This window comes from Ictalurus punctatus, chromosome 9 (genome assembly GCF_001660625.3).
Source record: "Ictalurus punctatus breed USDA103 chromosome 9, Coco_2.0, whole genome shotgun sequence".
NCBI classification, from domain to species: Eukaryota; Metazoa; Chordata; class Actinopteri; order Siluriformes; family Ictaluridae; genus Ictalurus; species Ictalurus punctatus.
Genome location: NC_030424.2, coordinates 16,738,632 through 16,762,477, shown reverse-complemented (window position 1 = coordinate 16,762,477; position 23,846 = coordinate 16,738,632). Strand labels below are relative to the sequence as shown.

At 37.5% G+C, this 23,846-nt stretch overlaps 1 protein-coding gene across 4 annotated transcripts in view; it reads left to right on the top strand.

The window, feature by feature from the left end:
* The window catches only part of col12a1a (collagen, type XII, alpha 1a), a 56,468-nt gene that overhangs the window by 24,024 nt on the left and 8,598 nt on the right, over positions 1-23,846 (top strand). For 3 of the 4 annotated variants that reach the window (XM_047157665.2, XM_017476262.3, XM_017476263.3), the window contains 29 exons: positions 419-548; positions 1,618-1,763; positions 2,623-2,752; positions 2,855-2,991; positions 5,007-5,136; positions 7,758-7,897; positions 7,993-8,125; positions 8,313-8,333; positions 8,424-8,563; positions 9,562-9,691; positions 10,031-10,170; positions 10,395-10,524; positions 11,529-11,671; positions 14,417-14,546; positions 14,650-14,792; positions 14,881-15,010; positions 15,440-15,559; positions 15,652-15,798; positions 15,880-15,996; positions 16,111-16,263; positions 16,338-16,412; positions 16,513-16,652; positions 16,773-16,896; positions 18,061-18,204; positions 18,328-18,492; positions 18,586-18,624; positions 18,745-18,883; positions 19,606-19,748; positions 19,909-20,018. In XM_047157665.2, the coding sequence (XP_047013621.1) occupies positions 419-548; positions 1,618-1,763; positions 2,623-2,752; positions 2,855-2,991; positions 5,007-5,136; positions 7,758-7,897; positions 7,993-8,125; positions 8,313-8,333; positions 8,424-8,563; positions 9,562-9,691; positions 10,031-10,170; positions 10,395-10,524; positions 11,529-11,671; positions 14,417-14,546; positions 14,650-14,792; positions 14,881-15,010; positions 15,440-15,559; positions 15,652-15,798; positions 15,880-15,996; positions 16,111-16,263; positions 16,338-16,412; positions 16,513-16,652; positions 16,773-16,896; positions 18,061-18,204; positions 18,328-18,492; positions 18,586-18,624; positions 18,745-18,883; positions 19,606-19,748; positions 19,909-20,018 (3,669 nt within the window). The remainder of the gene's footprint in view (positions 1-418; positions 549-1,617; positions 1,764-2,622; positions 2,753-2,854; positions 2,992-5,006; positions 5,137-7,757; positions 7,898-7,992; positions 8,126-8,312; positions 8,334-8,423; positions 8,564-9,561; positions 9,692-10,030; positions 10,171-10,394; positions 10,525-11,528; positions 11,672-14,416; positions 14,547-14,649; positions 14,793-14,880; positions 15,011-15,439; positions 15,560-15,651; positions 15,799-15,879; positions 15,997-16,110; positions 16,264-16,337; positions 16,413-16,512; positions 16,653-16,772; positions 16,897-18,060; positions 18,205-18,327; positions 18,493-18,585; positions 18,625-18,744; positions 18,884-19,605; positions 19,749-19,908; positions 20,019-23,846) is intronic. The other variant, XM_017476264.3, reaches the window with a different exon arrangement.

The window sequence follows — 23,846 nt, the reverse complement described above, 5'->3', positions numbered from 1 at the left end:
TAGCTAGTCATAAATAGCACGGGGAAGGCTTGAGACATTAGGGTTTGTGCACAGAGCATTTGTTCTTTTTCAGAAAAAGGAAAATAGTCTACACCTGTCCACATGACTTGGCTCTTATATATCCAACAGACCACCAGCCCTGGACTCTAAAATGCTACAGAATAAACCTCACTGAACTAGAGCTTCAGCCTGAAATTGTTTAGCATATCTCACCTCCACATTATGCATAATGGTATTTAGGATTTTCAATGCAGCATGAGTATTTTCTGGTATATTTTTAATTGATTTCCGATTGATGTTAAATTGTCAGTAGTGGCTTTAAGTAACATTCTTTGTTTTGGACTCGTGTCACTTGCTTGTCTGGTGACTTTCTGGTAACTGTATTTTTTTCTTTCTCTTTTGTGTCCCCCTGTCCTAGATGTTTGTGGATGGCAATGAGAATACTGTGGTGCTGGAAGGTCTCGATCCACTGACCAAATACTCAGTGAATGTTTACTCTGTGGTTGGAGACGAGAGCAGTGAGCCCCTGAGCGGCACAGAAACCACATGTAAGGGCCAACTTTAGTTCCACCACAAATGGCTTTTGAAAAGAATTGAGCCAAAGCCTCAGCCAAAGTTTTTATTCTTATTTATAAAAATGGATCTATGACAATTTAAATTCTGATTAATGCAATTTACTTAATCTCTTCTACTTTGGTGTTTATCCTCATTGGGTTACTCTTTCAAATTGGAAATATTATTCAGGCTTTTGCTTAGATTCCCCTTTTTTATTTAATTTTATTAAATGTGAACCACTGTTTGCTGCTATAGCAAATCTTTTGCTTTTCATTCAGATTTTAGTAGTGCTACTTTTAGACAGTTTACCCTTATATAAAAAAATGAGAAATTCTCAAAAGCACATTTAATCCAATTTATGGTCAGTTGTTTAAATCTGAAGACAACATTTTTAACAATTTATTTATTTGAGTGATCTGATCATGCTGTCACAGCAATGCCATATTTGAGCATATTTCCAGTCAAATATGGATGTAAACCATGTAGACTGTTTAGAAATTATAGTAACTTATTTATTTTCGTTAAGGATTTTCTAGAACAATTTTATATTGTTTAGACTAATAAAATGTTATGAAAAGCTGTACAGTGGAATGTGGATGTTGCTTTTATGTTGGTTTTGTGTTATGCTTGATATTGTGAACTTTATCCTAACCAAACCATCATCATTCCCTTCACAGAGCAATGAATGTTATCAATATATACAGCATGATGCTGCATGGTACAGCAATCTGTCATTGGTATATTCCTGCCTTTTGTGTTTGATATCCGTTGTGTTTATATACCACTGTTTAGCCTGTGCTGTGCTTTAATGTTGCCATTTCTGTGTGGTATTAATGCGTGCTATGTTTGTCTGTCATCATCATTCATTACCCATCATGTAAGTATGCAAAATCCACTGCCATTCATCCATCATCCTCTCTGCCATCCATTCATTGTCCTCCATGTAACCATCATGCAGAATGTGTGCCTTGGCCCAGCTGTGCCGTCTGTCAGCTTCAGGGTTTAGTTAGACAGGGACAAAGGATCTAAAGAAAAAGAGAAAAGATGTGTTCCCCTCTGTAGTGCCCCTAAATACTATAAGGAGATTGACCATCTACAAAGTTGGTTCCACCACCATGAAGGTGAAATGGGAGAAAATCGAAGGAGCTACTGGCTACAAATTGCAATACTCAGCTATAAATGCTACTGAACCCAGCACCAAGAAAGAGGTATGATCTGCGCCTCATTTAATCTACCCCCACTACAGCACAACAGTCAAGACAGAGCTCTTAAATATGCTCTTTCATTACATCAAATGCTGTGGACATAGTAGTCTTTACTAGCTAGTACTATTTACTAACTTAGTGCCTCAACATAGCAGAAGAAAGATTGTGTGTTTTCATCTAGACTGAACAAAGTGAAATCGATGGTCAGAGTAGAGCTGCCAATCTGATGATTAGTTCTTCAAGATTAAAGAGTTCTTAAAGACAAAACATTCACTGACTTCTGTGAAATGTCATTCCTTTTTCAAAAGACAGTAAAGAGATAGAAACATTGTAGGCCATTATCAGTGCCATACCATCGCTCCACATTTTGTACAGACTGCTTGTAAAATGTGTAAAAGAAAAACCCCACAAATTTTATTGTCTCTTTGAGGGATATAGAAAGGCACTGTTAGTGTAATAAGCCTCCAAGAAGCTGTCTGTTACTTAATGAAGTTGGGAAATAAATCAGATTTTAATATTAATGTTGGCTTGTATCTGAAACAGTTCCTGATACTTTGTCTAACTACATTTAAAGATCCAAGGACCCACCGTATTCCTTTATACATAGACAGACATACTTGTACCTGAAATTGATTTAGGTAAAATACGTATTCTTGGAAGGCTATATCCTTGCAATTCACAAATTAATTACATTTCACTATTTGAATCATAAGCCTTTCTTGGGTTAAATTTGATGTCCTTGGTTAGGGAGGACATGCATTTTGTTACACCAGTTATTCTAACTAATTCTCCTGGATTTATCCCATAGCTGCTCTGTAGTAACCATCACTGCTTTCACTGTTGATGTGGTTAACTTTCACAGATGCGTGTGAAAGCCAAGGTCACGGATGTCCAGCTGAAGAAGCTTCTCCCCAACACAGCGTACGCCATCACACTCTTAACCATGAATGGCGAAGTGACCAACTCTCCTCTCACTGCTGAAGGGGTGACCCGTAGGTGGCGCTAGAGCATGCTGGCTCCAAGCAGGGATGCTTGGCATGGTCTTGAGGTTCTCATTTCTTCTTTGCTTGTGTTTATCTTTTGCCCACTTGTAGTGCCGCTGCCTCCACCCGGCGAGCTGACGATAATGGATGTGACTCACAGCAGCATGCTTCTGAACTGGGACTCTGCACCTGGGCTTGTACGCAAATACATAATTACTTACAAACCTGCCGAAGGCGAGAGTAAAGAGGTGAGCTCACTGCCCATCACACTGGCACAGATATCTTATCATGATGAAAGGGTACCGAGACTGTTAGTAAATGTAGTTCCTCAGGAATTATTTATTCTCAATAACCCTTCAAGATTTTGATCTGCAAAAAAGAATGTGAAAATATTGTGTGAAAAGCAGTACAAAAACCTGGTGTTTGTCAAACATATCCTCAAAGTTGCATAGCTTACTTCATATGTTACAAAGGTGCTTCATAAGATACAAATTTTTGCAGCGGAGGTTAAAGTTAGTGCCTTTTCTTCTTTTTTCTTTTTTCTTACAACTTCATTTGTATAATATTGAATGACCACATTTAAATTGCTTGGTCATATTTGTAAAACAAAAATGGTACATGATATCAGATACAATTTGAGACAAACAGAACTAGATGAAAAGGAAATATAATAATTAATACCTAGCTATTATGAAAGTGACTAGCATAAATAAATACTCTAAGTCTAACCAATGCTAAACAAAAAGGACTCTTTCATTTTTTTTGTTTTATTGCTAAACTTTTTTATTTCGCCATGCTTTCAGAGAAGCACTCTACATCCTGAGGCATAAATCAGAGCATGTTACTGCTTGTTACTCTTAGTACTTGAATGAAAATATGAAGTAAACACCCTCTTTCAAACTGAGGTCCTGCAAAAAGCCTTTGAGAAGTTGGAAAAAGAAGTTGGATTAAGAGCTCAGGACAAACTGTTTTGCAGGAAGTGCGTCTTTCAAAGCCGAAAGGCTTCAGCTTTGGATTAATTTGTCTAAAATTTTCAACAAATGGTCACTCCTAGTTTCTCAGCCATTCTGACTTTTAGTAAGCCTTTATGTGCATTCATGTGCAGATCTTTCTCAATTGGTTAGACCCTATTTCTCATTGTAATGTTGGTAGGTAATTACTATGATGGATTATAAATTTTTTTACACACCACTGTTAAAATTGCACATTTTTGTAATGTAAAAAAAAAAATGAATGTAATATAGCAACCAATGAAATTCAAGTGAAAAACAAATAGAAACATTTTGGGGAAAAAAACAAAAAACAAAAAACCTATAACCTGGTTGAATAAGTGTGCACATCAGTTTATAATGGGGCAGGTGACGCTGCTCACTGTTAATTAACCAGTCACACTCTCATGTTCAAAAGTAATTATTATACACTTGTCATCAGTGAAGTGATTCTGATATAATAAAGATAATATAATATAATAAATATAAAGAAAGAATGTAGATCAGCTGTTTCTGTATGATTTTCTTGACTTGGTTGCATCTGTCTGCTGAGGCCATGCTCCCCAAACAGCTTACAAGGCATGTACAGGATCTCATTGTCGAAATGTAGTAATCAGGAGAGGTGTACAAAAAGATTTCCAAAACATTAGATGTACCATGGAACACCATGAAGACCATCATCAAGTAGAGAAAATGGGGCACCACAGTGACATTACCAAGAAAAGGAAGTCTATCCAAAATTGACAATAGGGTTAGGGAGCATAAACAATACAGCTTATCACCCAAAGAACACCATACCCACAGAGATGCATGGTGGTGGTATGGAGCTGCTTCTGTTCAGATGGAACTGGGACTATAGTCATGATATAGGGAATCATGGATAGCTCCAAATACCAATCTGTATTGGCAAAAAACCTGCAGGTCTCTGTTAGACAGCTAAAGATGAAGAAAAAGTTCACCTCCCAGCAAGATAAATACCCAAAGCACAAATCCAAGTCAACAAAGAAACTTGTGGTATGACTTAAAGAGGCAAGCAAGTTATTGTAAGCTTTTTTCTTTCTTTTTCCCCCTAAAACTTTTCTATTTGTTTTTCAGTTCACTATTTTTTTGGTAACTATATCACATTCAACATCTAACATGATTTAACTTTGTTTCTGCAATTTTAACCAGGGTGTGTAGACTTTTTATATCCACTGGAAATCAAAAAAGATTTCTCATTTTATTTAGGTTTTATTAACCCTAAAATTTCTGATTTAAAATCCCTTTATATGCAGCTTGAAGTGGAAGGAGACGTGACAACACAGGGCCTGGATAATCTAAAGTCTCAAACTGAATATGACGTGGCTGTCACTCCAGTATATGACTCTGGAACCGGAAACCCAATGCTCAATCAGGCCATCACAGGTGAATGCCTAGTAATGTACTCTGGATTTTACAACACCATAAATGATTTCAAGTAAAAAGAGTAAATGTCAAATTGAATAAAACTTTTTTCCTTTGCTCATGTCTTAACGAAGCATGTAGTGTATATCAACACGGGTTTTCTTGTAAATATGCAAGTGGTCATATAAATCATTAAATGTGTTCATTTGCATATCACAGAAATGCTTTTTAGATAAATGTATGTAATGATTTTGAGGGATTTATTGCAGTAAAACTCTCAAATGTTAAATGTTCACATGACAGTTTATCAAAATATATTGTTATTTTAAATATAGTTATTTTATGAAATGATTTAAATAACATTATTCACATATATTTCAAGTGCAAACTTAGTATCGTTTTATGGATAAAGCTTCACTTAACTACCGGTCAAAACTACCTGTGTCAGTCTCACTTAAAGACCTATAAAACAGTGTGTGAAACTATGTGCATTTATCTCCACTGAAGGCTTAGAAAAATTATTTCCCATATTGAATGGACAGGTCATTTTGAGACATTACATAATGGCAGTTACTAACACAAACACTGGAAACAATTCATATTTCAGCATAATCATTACATCATCTCAATCAGTGTCAATACATGGACTACTATAAAATTATTTTTCAGCAAAAAAAAAAACATTACCAAATAAGCTTATATAGTATGATTCAGTATAGAGTGATTAAAATGACTGTTGAACCTCTACCTGAAAATGAAAAAAAAGAGAAGTGTTTAATGGAGCTCGGATAAAAGTATAAAAATGTAATTCACTGTCAAGTCATTTCCATACATTGAGGGAAAGAAGTATTTGATCCCCTGCTGATTTTGTACGTTTGCCCACTGACTAAGAAATGATCAGTCTATAATTGTAATAGTAGGTCAATTTGAACAGTGAGAGACAAAATAACAACAAGAAAATCCAGAAAAACGCATGTCAAAAATGTTATAAATTGATTTGCATTTTAATGAGGGAAATAAGTATTTGACCTCCTCTCAATCAGAAAGATTTCTGGCTCCCAGGTGTCTTTTATACAGGTGACGAGCTGAGATTAGGAGCAACCTCTTAAAGGGAGTGCTCCTAATCTCAGTTTGTTACCTGTATAAAAGACACCTGTCCACAGAAGCGATCAATCAATCAGATTCCAAACTCTCCACCATGGCCAAGACCAAAGAGCTCTCCAAGGATGTCAGGGACAAGATTGTAGACCTACACAAGTCTGGAATGGGCTACAAGACCATTGCCAAGCAGCTTGGTGAGAAGGTGACAACAGTTGGTGCGATTATTCGCAAATGGAAGAAACACAAAAGAACTGTCAATCTCCCTCGGCCTGGGGCTCCATGCAAGATCTCACCTCGTGGAGTTGCAATGATCATGAGAACAGTGAGGAAACAGCCCAGAACTACACGGGAGGATCTTGTCAATGATCTCAAGGCAGCTGGGACCATAGTCACCAAGAAAACAATTGGTAACACACTATGCCGTGAAGGACTGAAATCCTGCAGCGCCCGCAAGTTCCCCCTGCTCAAGAAAGCACATATACATGCCCGTCTGAAGTTTGCCAATGAACATCTGAATGATTCAGAGGACCACTGGGTGAAAGTGTTGTGGTCAGATGAGACCAAAATGGAGCTCTTTGACATCAACTCAACTCGCCGTGTTTGGAGGAGGATAAATGCTGCCTATGACCCCAAGAACACCATCCCCACCGTCAAACGTGGAAGTGGAAACATTATGCTTTGGGGGTGTTTTTCTGCTAAGGGGACAGGACAACTTCACTGCATCAAAGGGACGATGTACGGTTCCACGTACCGTCAAATCTTGGGTGAGAACCTCCTTCCCTCAGCCAGGGCGTTGAAAATGGGTCGTGGATGGGTATTCCAGCAGGACAATGACCCAAAACACACGGCCAAGGCAACAAAGGAGTGGCTCAAGAAGAAGCACATTAAGGTCCTGGAGTGGCCTAGCCAGTCTCCAGACCTAAATCCCATAGAAAATCTGTGGAGGGAGCTGAAGGTTCGAGTTGCCAAACGTCAGCCTCGAACCTTAATGACTTGGAGAAGATCTGCAAAGAGGAGTGGGACAAAATCCCTCCTGAGATGTGTGCAAACCTGGTGGCCAACTACAAGAAACGTCTGACCTCTGTGATTGCCAACAAGGGTTTTGCCACCAAGTACTAAGTCATGTTTTGCAGAGGGGTCAAATACTTATTTCCCTCATTAAAATGCAAATCAATTTATAACATTTTTGACATGTGTTTTTCTGGATTTTTTTGTTGTTATTCTGTCTCTCACTGTTCAAATAAATCTACCATTAAAATTATAGAATGATCATTTCTTTGTCAGTTGGCAAACGTACAAAATCAGCAGGGGATCAAATACTTTTTTCCCTCACTGTATACGTATCGTGGAAGTACAAAATTTATTGTTAGAATGTAGCCAAGAATCTAAAACATGTGAATTGGAAGTAAAACCGAAATATTTGCCTTTTGTGCTAATGATTATGGTAAATGATGTCAAAGTGATTAAATCAGCCTGTATAGAAACATTTATTTCTCTTCCTGTATGTGAACTGATTTTCTTCTTTGTCCTCAATGTTGTAGATGTCGTACCAGCACCAAAGAATCTGAGGTTCACTGAAGTCACTCTAACAAGTTTTAGGGCTCACTGGGAGCACGGCGCCCCTGACGTAGCCCTCTACCGCATCGGCTGGTCGAAGTCAGGAGAGAACAACTACGTATATGTACGAACCTCCAATAAGAGACCGTGAAGTTGTGACATTGTTTATGTTGTTCGGCATGTGACTAGTCACATTTAAAATGTATTGCATGTCTTTAGGACATCTTGAGTGCTGAGGAGACAACTCATCTCTTGGAAAACCTAGAACCAGACACACTGTATGATGTTTTGGTTACTGCAATCTACCCAGATGAATCAGAGAGTGAGGACCTCATTGGAAGCCAGCGCACATGTAAGCAAATAGATTTATTCCTTTATTCATTTGCAGAAACATGAATAGCATTATTTCATTATAAATGTCAAATTCAATTGTTATTCTCATAACAAAATACATAATAATAATAATAATAATACATAAAAATGACACCTTGTAAGTTTTAACAAGCATTATTCTTTCCCTTTCTCTCCACCTCTGTTAGTATCCCAGATAGTTACAGCTGGTAAGTAGTTTGATCTTGCAAACTAAACATAAGCAAGACTGTGATTATCATATGACATGCAGAATCAAATCTGACTCTTTTCCTCCACAGCTCCCAGTGGTCCTCCTCAGAACCTGCGGGTGTTTAATGCCACCACCACCTCCCTCACAGTGAAATGGGATCATGCTCCTGGCAAAGTCCAGAACTACAAGATCACATATGTGCCTACTGCAGGAGGCAGGCCACAGTCGGTAAATCACCTTTCAAATCATCTAATAATTTCATGTTAGAATCATTTATGGAACATGAGCGCATGCATAGTGGTTTGCTTAAACTAACTACATTTTGTAAACTAACTAAAACATTTGTAAAACCAGCACCATTATGTCCTATAATAACAAGCATATACTAATAATAGAAAAAATTCTACATGGAACAACCATAGTGGCTTTTACGCTATACGTATATGCATTTTCTCATGGCTGATGATCTATAACACTGAGCAGCATCTGTCATAAGGATTTAATCAGCTGTAGAGTGTTTAAAGCTTTGGATGGACTGCAGTAGCTTCACGTAGTTTAACACTGTGGTAGGTAACATTAACAGCAGACAGTTTTGTTATCAAACATCTTGAAGAATTGGAGAATGATTTAATGTTGTATAGCTGCAGGTTCATCATACCTCTCCTTATTGAAGCAGTTAGAGTTTTTTTTTTTATACAGGACTAGAAGAGGATATGGCAGATGCTCGTGTGTGGGCAGTTGTGAGGATTCCTGAGCTGTCCAAAATACAGAGTAGTTGATAAGGGTATGAGGGAAGAGTCTATCGGCAGCTCCCCAACATTATCTTAGCAGAGGCTGTTTGGATTTTGTAAACTTTTCTGAGTGTCCATCTCAGGTTCAAGAAAAAAGCACCGGCAAACAAATCAGTTCAGTTTAAAAAAAAATAAATAATTTTTTAGAGGCTTTAAATGTTTACATATTTTTTTTTAAAGTTTTGTTTAGTGCATTCCCTTTAGTGCACAATTCACAGATACCATTGCTTATGGACAGAAGGCAACGTCTCACATTTATAACCTTATCTGGGGCATGCTGACTCTCCCAAGGTTGCTTAAAGATATCTAAACACCCTGTGCTGAGACTGAGTAAAACTTTCCCACTGAATTGGACTTCCTAATACATCTATCAAACAAATGGATGGCTATCTGAGAAGATGTTTTTTCAGGTGGCTGTCTTGCTTTTCCATACAGACTCAGATTGGTGGGAAGAAGAACACCATTAATCTGCAGAAGTTGACTCCCGACACTCCCTACTCCATCACTGTAACAGCTGTGTATCCATCCAAAGAGGAGAAAGACATATCTGGTGAAGGAAAGACATGTAAGTGTCCTGTATTGTCTTAATGTGCTGTAGAAAAAAGAAAAGAAAAATTGACTTAACTTAAAATTTCAAGGCATCTTGCTGCACAGTTTTTTTTTTGTTGTTGTTTGTTTTAGTTTACTCAACTTTTAACCAAAGTAGTTCACTTAACTCAATTTTTAACCTTGAGTTGAGTAAACTCAAAAAAGATGTGCAGCCAGTTGCCTTTAAATTTTAAGTTTAAGTCAACTTTTCATTTTTTACAGTGTGGACAATATTAATTATTATACGTATATCTGCATTCAATCGTAAATGGTAATGTGTAAACTGCAATAAACATTTGAACCCTGGTTTTTGTAGTGGCCCTGGGAGGAGTGCGTCACCTTCGAGTCACTGATCCCACCACCAGCTCTTTGAATGTATTATGGGAGCCAGCTGAGGGCAATGTGCGCCAATATAGGATCTTCTATCATGCTGTGCCAGGGGGACCAGAAGATATGGTATATACACAGGGCCTCTCCTATTCACAAGTTGCATATTAAAAGTCTAACTCTTTCTCTGGAATAAAAAAACAAAAAAAACAACGTGCCATTCCATCTACTCAGTGTTACAATCATCAATGCTTACATGACATATATTAGATATTAGCAAGCACATATAGGAAGTATACGGCTATTTATGAACCTCTTGGTTTTCTTTTCTTTTTTCTTTTTGTTTTTCTTAGGTTCAAGTCTCTGGAAGCACTTTTAGCACAGTCTTGAAGAATCTACAATCCGACACTGTGTATGCTGTCACTGTAGTTCCAGTATATGCTGCTGGCGAGGGCAAACGCTTGTCTGAAAATGGAAAGACATGTGAGTCTGTAAATAATTTAGCATGTTAGCCTTTCTTTATTACAACAAGATTGTTCTTGTTATAATATATAAATAAATAATGCTCAGTTGTTGCAATATTATAGATAAGTATGCTGTATAACCCCAAAAGCAAAACTGCTTTACTGAATTGATTACTGCTAAAGAAATTTTCCATGTGTTGGCCCATTGTATGTGTCTCAGAATGGAATGTAATGAATTCCAATTTATGGTCTGTAATAACTTGTACTGACTGTGCAGAGCTTCAGACAAACCATGAATAATCTCCATCCCTAAATGGAAATCCCAGAGAGATGCAAGGACATAAAAGGCTGCTGTTACTATCTACAACCTGAAGGATGGTTCTCATGCTTTTAATGTGCCCTGCTCTTTTCCACATTTTGATTATGTTGGGTTTTTGTTGCTGTGCTTGCTTTCAGTCTTTGCGCAACATTAACAGTGTTGTTGTAGTTACAATTTCAGTAGCATGGAATTAGTTACTGGAAAGAATTCCCTTATGTAATCTTTAATAAAAGCCTCATGAGTTAAATCAATCTACACGGAAACGAAACCTGAGATCCCCAAATGTTCTTGTGTTAATGAGCATTATACATCATTTCGCTACAATACGGAATTGTGTAATTGTGTTTATTATTCGTACTAATCCTTGTGCTGTGTTCCTAAATGCAGTACCGTCATTGCCAGACTTTAGCACAGTTTACTTAATGTGGTAGACTGCCGAATTACACAAATACCGATGGCATATGCTTTAAGTTACACATTAGCAAATGTGTTCATACCATTTTAAATGTTATGGTTTTTATTTTGTTTTTTTGTTTTTTTGGCCTTTTTGTTCAAACACCTTTGTACTTACATGCATTGCTATGCAGTTCCCTGGCTTTATTTGATATAATTCTTTATGAAAACAGCTGAAACTGTTTCCAAAGTGATGCATGAAATTTTTCCTATCCTTCTTATTTTTTTATACTCTTGTATATATCCCATAGTGGAACGCTCGCCTGCCAGGAATATTAAGGTTTTCAACCCCTCTACAAACACACTGAATGTGCGCTGGGAGCCTGCTTCAGGTGACGTCCAGGAGTACAGGGTCGTCTACGCTCCTCTAACAGGAACACGTCCTTCCCAGTCGGTGAGTCAGACTATATTACATATATGCTTTTCTAGTAAATAAAATGAAAGTAGAAATCCCTCTTTGCATGTTATCTCACTTAAGACAGCTGGGCAAATTATGGGTTAGTTCCTATGCTTTGGGTGTTGTATTCATAGCTAATAACCGATTTATCCTCATATGACTGAAATTGTTTGTGTTAAGGAATGCTGTGCTATACACAAATATGAACTATAATATTTGAGCACAAAATTGATATCTTCGGGCGTTTGGGAATGTAGTACATTATGAAAAGACACGCATCTCTTATCTGAAGCCAGAACCTTTTTTTTTTAATCTAAGAGGTGAATTATTAAGAAAAAAGAACTTTGAGTGAGTTTTCCATAATCGTTGCATTAAGTTTGACAAAACCTGACATATTTAGCCTCCAGAGATTTGTCGTTTTTCTCACTGCTGCATTTGTTTTGCAATAAATTCACAGCCTATTTCCGTTTTGACTGAAACCTTGACAACATCAAGTCATGAGTGCTGAAGCAGTATGAGTATTTGGTTTTTTTTTTAAATGTCAATGAGACATTGTTTTAGAAAGTGAATGGTTGCCAGGTTCAACAGAGGTATGACAGCTTTTTTTTTTAAATTTGTAATTCAGCAGGGAAATAAAATGAGTCCCTTTCATCGATGGGGAGGTCACTGATACTGAGTTATTAAACACTGGACCTCAGCTACACTGCCAGATAATAGTTTGGCTTATTTCTGAGGCTTAATTTCCCCTCAGCAATCACTCACGGGGTTATACTATGTTGTATAATGCATCCAACTGTCATACTAGTATAAAAGTAAACATACCTTTCTGGAAGATGACTTGTGCAAAACCTGAATAATACCTAACCTATTAGGACACTACTCAAGAAGGAGTTTGAAAGTAGTTGACCTTATATGTAAATATGTATTAAATTTACTTGCTTATAATTAACATGAGCATCCCATGTTCTTTTACATATGTTTTGTTTAATTGTATTAAACATGATTTTTAACATATCATACAAGTTAACTAAAGGTTACCTACTAAAAATGAGCCAGATATTTTTCTGCTATTTGTCTAAGCTGCAACAGTTTACAGCTTGTCAGCTTGGCCAAATGGTTGCTGCTGAAAATCATATTTTAAATTTGATGTATTATATGGAAACTTGGGTACATCATCGTAATTTAGCAGTTTTACAACTTTCCTACCTCAGATGATCTTTTCCACTTGATGTTTTGTCTGATGATGTAGAAATAAATAATTTCCCTTCTGGGTGCAGTCAGTGAGCAAGATATCTTTTCATAATTTTTCATAAAGTACCAAGAAACTTACGCCATTTCCATCACCATTAAATGGGTGATTGGATGGCAAAAAAATAAGACCGTATATAATAGACAGCTTTTTTTGCTTGCAAAAGTCTGTCTAGGTTAATGAGGTGTAGCAAAAGTATAGATTTGTTTTTGAAAATGTAATAAATTAAAAGTTATAGTCCACGGTTGCATTCGCACTGGGGTGAAATAGTACCTTATTTTAACCTGTCTTTTAATATCAGTGATACATGGTAACAGTAATATAACTTTTATACCACAGGTTCTTTGGCATTACTCCGGATTTCCAGCATATGGTCATTTTAGATCTCTAGGGAACATTCCAGTAGAAACCACATCTTAGAAATGTAAAGGTTCCAGCTGGATGGGAAATTTAAATTGGTTTCAGTTGGTACCTGGTGTTTGGTCTAACTGCTTCATGTAGTCCAACTGAAACCAACTGAAATGAATGCAAAACCATTTAAACTAGTAAAGGCAAGTTGCTTCATTCTAATACATATTGGATTTTCCTTGGGATTAAAAAAAAAATCTTCTTTTAATTGCAGTTTTAACATAACCATGCCATAAAAAAGACCACATCTTATGTGCATATTGTGTGTGTGTGTGTGTGTTCTCTAATTGTTTTTAGCTGTGCATAGGATGCTTTACAATTGAGTGTGGCTATGGTAATTGCCTCCAGTCAGAGGTATCTGTAAGTAGCCGTGAAGCTGTGTGCACATGAAAACGAAATGTCTCCAGGCATTGTTAGAAACTGCTGTCACTTGGTTCTCTTATTCTTATGCTTATTTCTGCACCATGTGTTTTGAAGAAACTTTAGTATGGCTGAAGTTAAACAATATTTTTTTTGCCCTAGGCAAACACAGACCTTGTTGTTAAATTGTCAAAGCCATGTTTTTGTATCATTTCTCACTTTGCAATTGTTACATATGGGAAAACAAATTGTGGGCGGGGGGATGGGACGATGGTAGACAGATGTCAGTAAGTACAAACAGTTATTTCAAAGTCAACACAAACAAATTTTGTCAACAGAGGTTCCTAGTCTTTAATGAATAGCTTACCTCAGAAGTGGTTCTGCTGTAGACTGGGTTTTTGGGTAATAATTAACATACTGAGGTAAGAGTACAGCTTCTGAGGCAAAGGTTTATTAGTGAAATGTTTAGTTTAGTATGGCAAAGTTTGTTTTGTTCTGGCATGTTTGAAATCTTTCTGAGTCTTTCCTGATTGAGAGGGGAAAAGCTGGTGTCAGATATATCCTATCCTATAAGAGTCTAATCTGCTATCATCAGCTTGGCCATTTCTTTGTTATGCTGTTAATGTTTTGTGTTAAATTTCAAACGTATGCATTTTTATTGTTTCAGGTAAAGTTGCTACTCTTTTACCCATCCATAAGCCTAAGTATTTTTTTCTGCCTTGTAGGTCCTTATTCCAGGGAATACCCATACTGCCTTGTTGGAGCAGCTACTGCCAGACACTGAGTACTCAGTTGCTGTGGTTGCACTCTATGCAGATGGAGAGGGCTCTGCAGTGGAAGACACCGGCACAACATGTTAGTTCTTGTCTTGATCTGCTTATTCAGCGACCTGAACAACTTCTAATCACTAAGTACAATTTGTTGAATTATACATTTATTTACTGGATTCTGGTTGTAGTGCCACGCAGTGCTCCCAGGAACATTCGTGTCTACGACCCCACCACTAACACTCTGAGTGTGAGCTGGGAACATGCAGTGGGACCTGTGCAGCAGTACCGCATCAGCTATGCACCAACCACTGGGGACCCCATTGAGGAGTTTGTAAGTGTGAATTTGTAGCATGTAATAATAGCAGTTGGCACATAAACTGACTCTTTGATAACTTTCTTGTATTTTATTTTATTTATAGACAAGTGTTCCTGGCAACAGAAACAATGTCATCTTGCAGAACCTTCAGCCAGACACACCTTATAGGATCAATGTGATGGCATTTTACCAAGATGGTCCTGGAGGGGAGCTTTCTGGAGATGGACACACTTGTAATAATTTGGAAATATATACATGCACACACACATTAAGACATGCATTTATGCCAAAGCGTACAGTAAACACACATATCCAGTATGCCTTGAAAAAATACAGCTAAATAAAGCTTTTGGTAGGAATAAACACAGCAAATCATTGACTACAGACTGAAATACAAAAAAAATAAAATCCCAATGTTCACAGCTGTCAACAACAACTTTCTGCCAGACATTCAGGAATGGCTCTTCTCCAAAAATGTCTCCTCTCCTAAATTTGTAATAAATGGCTATGACGTCTGAACTGAGAACAAAGAGGCTGAATACAAATACCATAATTACACTAAACCTGGAAACAAAAGCAGCAATAAACTTAATTCCCTTTCTTTCTTTTAAATTATTCACTGTTTGGATTTTCAGTCTGGTTCTTTTGTGTCTTACCCATAGTGGGACTTATGGAACCACGTAACCTGCGTGTGTCAGATGAATGGTACACTCGTTTCCGTGTTTCATGGGACCCTGCACCTGCCAAGGTTAATGGGTACAAGATCACCTACGCAAAAGAGGGTGAGCGAATTCTGTGTCTAATTGTGCTGTCACTGGTCACATTTTCCTGTTAATTACAAACTAAGGAATATTTCTATTTTTGTAAATTACAGGTACTGATGTGACTCAGGAGGTTTTCGTTGGAGATGTGGCCACGCAAATCCTTCACAACCTTGAGCCTGGCACTACATATGATGTGAAGGTCTTTGCCCAGTACGACGCTGGCATGAGCGGCCCTCTGGTCGGCCAGGGCAAGACCTGTATGTACTTAATAGCACATAAACATGACTTTGAAGTTAAGATACTTTTATGGTAATATTCTTACTTTCCTGCCCTCCCAGTGTACCTGAACGTTACCGACCTCACAACATACAACGTGGGATATGACTCATTCTGCCTAAGGTGGTCTCCACATCGAGCTGCTACCTCTTACAGAATTCAAATTAACCCCATTGACTGTAAGTTCAACATATTAGAAAAGTGCCAAAGCTTTGCCAAGTTTGACAATTTTTGTTTTTGTTTCCGCCTAAAATATTTCAGTATTTTACCGTCTCTTGCTTTCATCCCTTTAGCCTCTAACCGTGGGGCCCAGGAGGTCACCGTAACAGCTGCGCAGACTCAGTACTGTTTTGATGGCCTGAGCCCAGATGCATTGTACAACGCCACCGTATACACTCAGACACCCAATATGGAGGGACCTGGAGTCAGCACTAAAGAGCGCACTCGTAAGTAAACTTGGGTTAACATATAACCATGCTCTTGTATACCAGATCTATTAACCATTTAATTTTTCTCTTAGTTGTGAAGCCCACTGTACCCCCTACACTGCCTCCAACTCCTCCTCCACCTCCTACTATCCCTGCTGCCCTGGAGGGTAAGAATAATACCGTTGATTTTCCTGATGAACCTCTAGTGCACAGTTTCTTCTTCCTATTTTTCTAATACACTGCACTGAATATTTTTACACAATCCAGTGTGCAAAGGTGCTAAAGCTGACCTGGTGTTCCTCATTGATGGCTCTTGGAGTATTGGAGATGAGAGCTTTAGTAAAGTGCTCCAGTTTGTGTTCAGCATGATCGGAGCATTTGATGTCGTCAGTCATGAAGGCATGCAGGTAACCAAGCTGTCAGCAACTTCATAATTAACAGTGTGCACCGAACTCTTTCATGCTGACTTGGTTTTAAGTGCTGTCCAAGCTTGTGGTGGAAAATTTACTTTTTCCCTCTGAAAACAGGTGTCCTTTGTGCAGTACAGTGATGATGCCAAGACAGAATTTAAGCTGAACACATACCATGACAAGGGAATGGCTCTGTCTGCAGTGCAGATGGTCAGCTACAGAGGAGGAAACACCAAAACAGGTTACTGTCTGTGCGAACCATAAATAAAACAGAATAACATTTATTCATTCTGCAAATGTTTTTATCCAAAACAACTTAGAATTTACAGAGGACACAGTACAAGCATAGAGCTACGTTTTTTTCCCCTCAAGGGTCCAAGTCCATTCTGGCAGTCCTGGGATCTAAACCTACAACCTTCCAGTAAATAGCTCAGAACTTTAACCACTGAGCCATTACTGCCTACAAGTTGTTGCTCTTTTGAAAAAAATTATTAATATTCTTATATACAGTAAATGATAATATGGTTGAAGGTTTGAATTTTTAAAGGTGTGAAAGTCAGTATGTTGGAATTAAACCCATGACGTAGGAGTTACTAGCATCTCGCTCCACAGGACATGTCTATGTACTGAGATTGAGAATGGAAAGAGTTTTAAATGGTCCTGTGATGAAATGAAAAGGCTTAAAGTTACATGGTAAGATACAATAAGTCCCATGAACATGTATTTTTTATGTTAGAAATGCACAACATTTTTTGAAAAGGAAATTGTTTGAGCATGAATGAGCATTTTGGGCCTTTTATGCCTCTCCTAGGCACAAATGAAAGCACACTTCCCAGCAATAACTGAAATGTACTGCGAAGCATTTCAATATTTAATGGGACTGACATAACCTTTGTTGTCTGCTTATATGTTTTTATAATCATGGTCAGCATTGTTCACATATTTTTTAATTTATAGTCATTTGCAGGATTGTTGTTTGAAAAGTTAAAGCTTAGGAGAGCTCATTCCCTTTTCTGACAGCTTTATTTGTGTGAAATTGAAATAAATCCAAGCACACTGCCCAAACTATTCAAATTTGTGTGAATTTCTCATGAGTTTCTTAACACTTTGTGCCTCTTTTTCTGAAAATAATTGCGTTTAATGAGTTTTGTATTTTTTTGATTAAGTAACATTGAAAGCATGGACAAAATTTAAAATTAAATTAGTGGATTTTATCATTGTCTGGCACGTTTTGAATTCAGTATTTTCGGGTTAGAATTTAGACAGAAATTTTCATTTGATGCATGTGATGGGTTCCCATACAATTATCCTAATTTATCGATCCACATACCTACAGTATGCTGTCGTTCTCAGTGCTATGACTTATTAAGCTTTTTATAAGAAAACTGGGCTGTGTTTGTTTCAGGCGCTGCTCTAAAACATGTGGGAGAGAAAGTCTTCACCTCAGACAGTGGTATGAGGAGGAACGTTCCAAAGGTTCTTGTGGTCGTGACTGATGGCCGCTCTCAGGATGATGTTAAGAAGAGTGCTGCCAAACTGCAACTATCCGGTAAGTGCATAGATGTGTTACCAACATTGTACAACCTGCCAGTGGGATTGTATTTTTAGAACGTAGTAAGGAAAGTTCAAGTGAAAGAGATTCTGAAGCCAATGCTGTCTTCTCTCCCTGTAGGATTTAGCGTGTTTGTTGTAGGTGTCGCAGATGTGGACATGACCGAACTAAGGAATATCGGAAGCAAGCCGAGTGAAAGACATATATTTGTGGTTGATGATTATGATGCATTCGCAAAGATACAAGACAACCTCATTACGGTCATCTGTGAAACAGCAACATCAAGTATGACACTTTTTAAGATGCGTTTCTGTTTTCATTTATTTTCTCATTAGAATGACCTGACAATGGTGTTTTTGGTATTTTCTCTTCTTATAGCATGTCCTTTGATTTATCTGGATGGATTCACATCACCAGGTACAACTTTGTCATTATTTTCTTACTGATAATTATGAAGAATCATATACTGCTATTGAACACCAAGCTACTTTTGGTGAGTTAGTGTTTATTCTTTGTTTTTAAACTTCTTTTAATCAGGCTTTAGGATGCTTGAGGCCTTCAACATCACTGACCGAAGCTTCGCTGCCATGAATGGAGTGTCAATGGATCCGGGCACTTTCAACAGTTTCATGTCCTACCGACTTCATAAGGATGCATTCATCTCCCAACCAACAAAGTATGAGCTCTGTGAACTGTGTGCATTTGCTTCTGTTGCATGCTGCAACGGTTCCCAAGTACCACTGTTATTTTAACAATCTTCAAAGTTTTTGTAGCTTTTCAAAAGTCTTTGTAGCTGCTGGAAATATGGAAATAAGGTGGAGAAAAGAAATACTGCATGCATATAAAATCATCACATTATCAACCATACTAAATGTATCATGGTGGGAGCAATCTAGAAACCCAGAGGTAAGGAAGTAATGTTTACTGAGTCTATTAAAAACCTTTAGGTATTTATGAAGCTGCTCCAGGTTCCTAGCCAAAGCTTGATACATTAATTTGTCCATAATAATTGGTGTTTGTGAGTGGGTAGACAACTATGCAATTTTAGATGATAATTGGATAATACTTTCAATATGTTGTATGTTATTTAAGGAGCCTTTTTTCCCCTTTCTTGGTGGGAATATATTGCGGGACATATTTTCCATTTTCCATACTCAGATTTGTGGCAGATCCACTACAGCCAGAGACGAGACTTTACATAGCATCCTGTTTTCGTTTAATAATCAGCTGACATTGTGCATTCCATGAAACGATAATATGCTCACAGGTTTAACAGTTACATTTTTACAATGTAGCATCATGAAGAATTTGGTCTTCATCTTAAGTATTTATTTATTTATTTATTTATTTATATAGGATTTCCTGAGATTTTGTAATAGTCTTTTGTTTCCTTTCAAGGGAAATCCATCCAGATGGACTGCCTCCATCATACACCCTCATACTTCTCTTCCGGTTGCTCCCTGATTCCCCCAAGGATGCATTTGACTTGTGGCAAATCTCAGATAGCAGTAACAACCCTGAAGTTGGTCTTACTCTTAACCGTAAGTGCCACTTTCTTCATTCATTATATTGCATGTCTGTTGATACCTGGCAAAGCCTTCCTACATCTTTATATACGTTTTTATATTATCTTTATTATCATGTCTGTCTAGGCATCTAGAGCAGGGCTATCTGTCCAAGCCTTTACTTTTCTGTTTTCAGCTTCCAGCAAAGTCATCACATTCTACAACAAGGATACTAGAGGCGAGCTCCAGAAAGTTACCTTTGATAATGAAAAAGTTAAGAGGATCTTTCATGGAAGCTTCCACAAGGTAGGGGCTATTTTATATCAGATTGTTGACAGTGTTTTACATGAGATCAACATTGAAAATTGAAAATGCAGTAATTGCTATAAATCATTGTGTCTTTCACACAGTGTATTGGAAAACTCGACAGCATCAGTATACTTGAATTAGGTCTTATTGTATCCAATAATTTCAAGAACACTAAAAATCTTAAAATATTATTTCATTTAATTTTTCTTTGTTTGTTTAGTATTGTTACATGTTGTAGGTTTTATGATATTCTTAGCCCTGCAGAAGGCATTGATTTTATGGCATGATTTAAACAGTTTACTATTTATTATTTTTTTATTATTATTCACATTATTAAAATAAAGGTGTATAACAATGATGGATAGGATGTAAAAATAGAATTCCATATGCCCCCCAAAATTTTGATCAGTAAAATCAATTTTAAGGACCAATGGAAAAAGTATTCAGTCTGGACATTTAATGTAATTCTTTATAAACCGTACACTCAAAGAGCACTTTATTAAGAACATTATAATATTACAGGGTAGGGCCTCCATTTGCTCTTAAAACAGCCTCAGTTATTCATGGCATGAATTCCACAAGACCTTGGAAACATCCATTTGAGATTCTGGTCCATGTTGACATGATTGCATCACACAGTTCCTTAAGTTTTTTCAGGTGCATTTTCATGCTGCGAATTTCCCGTTCTACCACGTCCCAAATGTGTTCTGTTGGATTCAGATCCGGGGACTGGGAAGGCCACTGAAGAATATTGAACTCATTGTCATGTTCATGAAACCAGTTTGAGACGACTTTTGCTTTGTGACATGGTGCAGTGTCATGCTGGAAGTAGTTATTAGAAGATGGGTAAAGTGTGCCCATGAAGGGATGCACTTGGTCAGCAATAATAATCAAATAGGCTGTGGAATTCAAGTGATGATTGATTGGTATTAATGCCCCAAAATTTGCCAAGAAAACATTCCCCACACCATTACGCCACCTCCACGACATTTCCTGGACTGTTGACACAAGGCAGGTCGGGTCCATGGATTCATGCTGTTGGTACCAAATTCTGACTCTACCATCTGTGTCCCTCAGCAGTATTTGAGATTCATCAGACCAGGCTACGTTTTTTCCAGTCTTCAACTGTCACATTTTGGTGAGCCTGTGCTCAACGCAACCTCAGCTTTCTGTTCTTGGCTGACAGAATTGAAAATCCAAAGTGGTCTTCTACTCTTCTGCTGTTGTAGCCCATCCACTTCAAGGTCCGTTGTGCTGTGCATTCTGAGATGCTTTTTTGCTCACCACAACTGTAGCAAAAGTTGTGGTTATCTGAGTTACTGTCGAGTTTCTGTCAGTAAACTCTAGAGACTGTTGTGTGTGAAAATCCCAAGAGATCAGCTGTTATGGAAATTTTAAAACCTGCCTGTGTGTCACCAGTCAAAAAAACTGAGATCACATTTTTCCCAATTCTGACGGTTGATGTGAACAAATGCCCGAAGCTGCTGGCCCGTACATGCATGATTTTATGCATTACACTGCTGCTACATGATTGACTGATTAGATAATTGCATGAATAAGTAGATTTACAGGTGTTCCTAATAAAATGCTCAGTAAGTGTATTTTTAATTGATGTTATTCCCTGAGTGGTAGGCTAAATTCCTGTATTACAGTCCCTCCTACAACCTCTGAACTTGTAATGTCTGATTCAAGTCTAGATTGGGACTTAGTTGTGGGTTAGCAGGCTGTGATCTACTGCTAGTACCAGAGCCCTGTGATTTTCTACTGTGGATTACTGTGTATTTAGTGACTTTCCTGGATTGTGGAAGCGACTGTTACATAGAGATTTAATCATGTGAAATCCCTGTATTACTACAGAAATCATCTTGTGAGATGCCTGTATTTAGTATTTAAAAGATTGCAGATTGGTTAAACAGCAGGAAAGCCTCTTGGTTGTGGCAAAAGCATAGTATGTCTGTAAAATGAATTAAATGCTTGCTTCATTTACAGTCCTAGGTAACGGGGAAATATCCTGTTGGAGCTAATGTTATGGCACAATTTTCCCATTTGCAATTTGCAAATATGCTAGTAAATTGTAAAGGGTGTGATGTATAAATTACACACAGGACATGTCAGGCTATTTTATGGCGGAGTAACATAGTACTTAACAGTGTAACTGTGGTGGGTGTATGGTTAAACCTCCTGGTGATGATATTTGCAAGACTGTTCTTATTCTCATGACCTTTTTCTCCACTGAAATCTTTAGGGAAGTTTTTAGGGTCTCTCTTGTTCTTAAGCCAGCAGGTTTTACTGCAGGCGTGTAGTTTTTGGCCAAAGCCAAACCAATGCTGGGTTGACATTTTCCACAGGACTAGAACAATTCACTGCTCAGATATTGGACTCTGTTGCTGCTAGTTTTCACGTTTCTTGAATTGAGCAGCTTCAGAGGTTGGCTGTGTGCTTTCCCAGCAGAATCTTACAATTGCCTCACTATTATCTTCAGTGAGATTCCAATTTTCCATTCATTGAGCTGGTTTACAAACTGGTCCAGCATTCACATTCATTTTAAAATAAGCAATGAGAGACAGAGAGCCATCAAATAAGCTTTAAAAGGCCCCCTTCTGATTAACCATGTCCGATACCAGAAAGCAAGGAACAGTTCTCTTCTATTCCATTCAGTGCCCTTTTATAAATCGATCTGCTTATATTAACTTACCAGTGAGTTTAATGACTTGTGAAACCACTTATACAAACAAAGGAAATACAAGCTTTTTGTTGAACTCCTTGTTGAGGGGGAATTGATTTGATGATAGGTGGTCGATACAGGGTGTGTTATTTCACTTTGAGTGAAATTCAGAAGATGGAGGGATAAAGTAGGCAGCCAGACCAGCAATCATGAAATGGAGGCAGATAGGGCTTATGGAGCACTGACAGGGGAGTCAGAATGAAAGAGAACAGCAGAAAGTCAAAATGAAACCACATGTTGCATTGAAGTATGCCCACAGTAGCAGGCAAGGGGTGGGGGAGGAATTATTGCTGCATAGTATAAAGCCGTACCAAGAGTGTTATTACAGTCTACATTTAAACAGCAATTTGGTCCATTCAAAAAGCTTTATCTGAAAGATTAAAAGGCTTTCTTTCTATGCATTTAATAATAATGAAATATATATATATATATATATATATATATATATATATATATATATATATATATATATATATAGTAAAAAGACTTACATTCATAATGCATAATGATGCCTACATCCAAACTCCAACCTCAGACCATTCTCCTAGTGGGCATTCAAATAGTGGGTTTGCTTGCCAAAGATGATTACTGTAATATAACATGTTGCCAAGATCTATGACCTAACTTTGTGGCTTGGTGTTGTTTGATGCAAATTAAGAATTTAATCTGGTTTGATGCTTGCCAGCCTTTTTAACTGAAAAATGTAGTGGTATAAGAAAGTTGTGTTTGATGGCCAGCCACAGAATGGGGGGAAAAAGGCATAATATCAAGATGTGGTTCTGCTGTGCTTGACAGTAAATGTTTAAAGAATAAAAAAAAAAACCCTTAAGAACACCTCAAGAACAGTATGGAGAAAAGCATCTGGAAAATTAGAGTGCATGGGAACTCTCAAGTTTTGTACATGCAACAGGAAAATAGCAGCTGCTAAACCTTTTAGTTTAAAACTAATGCTGAGGACAGCATTTCTCTTTCATTTTTTTTTTTTAACACTTGTGCAATGTTTCATGTCAGAGAATAACATATTATTAACATGATTATATGTTAAGGAGAAAACACTATTGGAAATAAAGTTGTTGGCAGGATTTTACTTTAATATTACT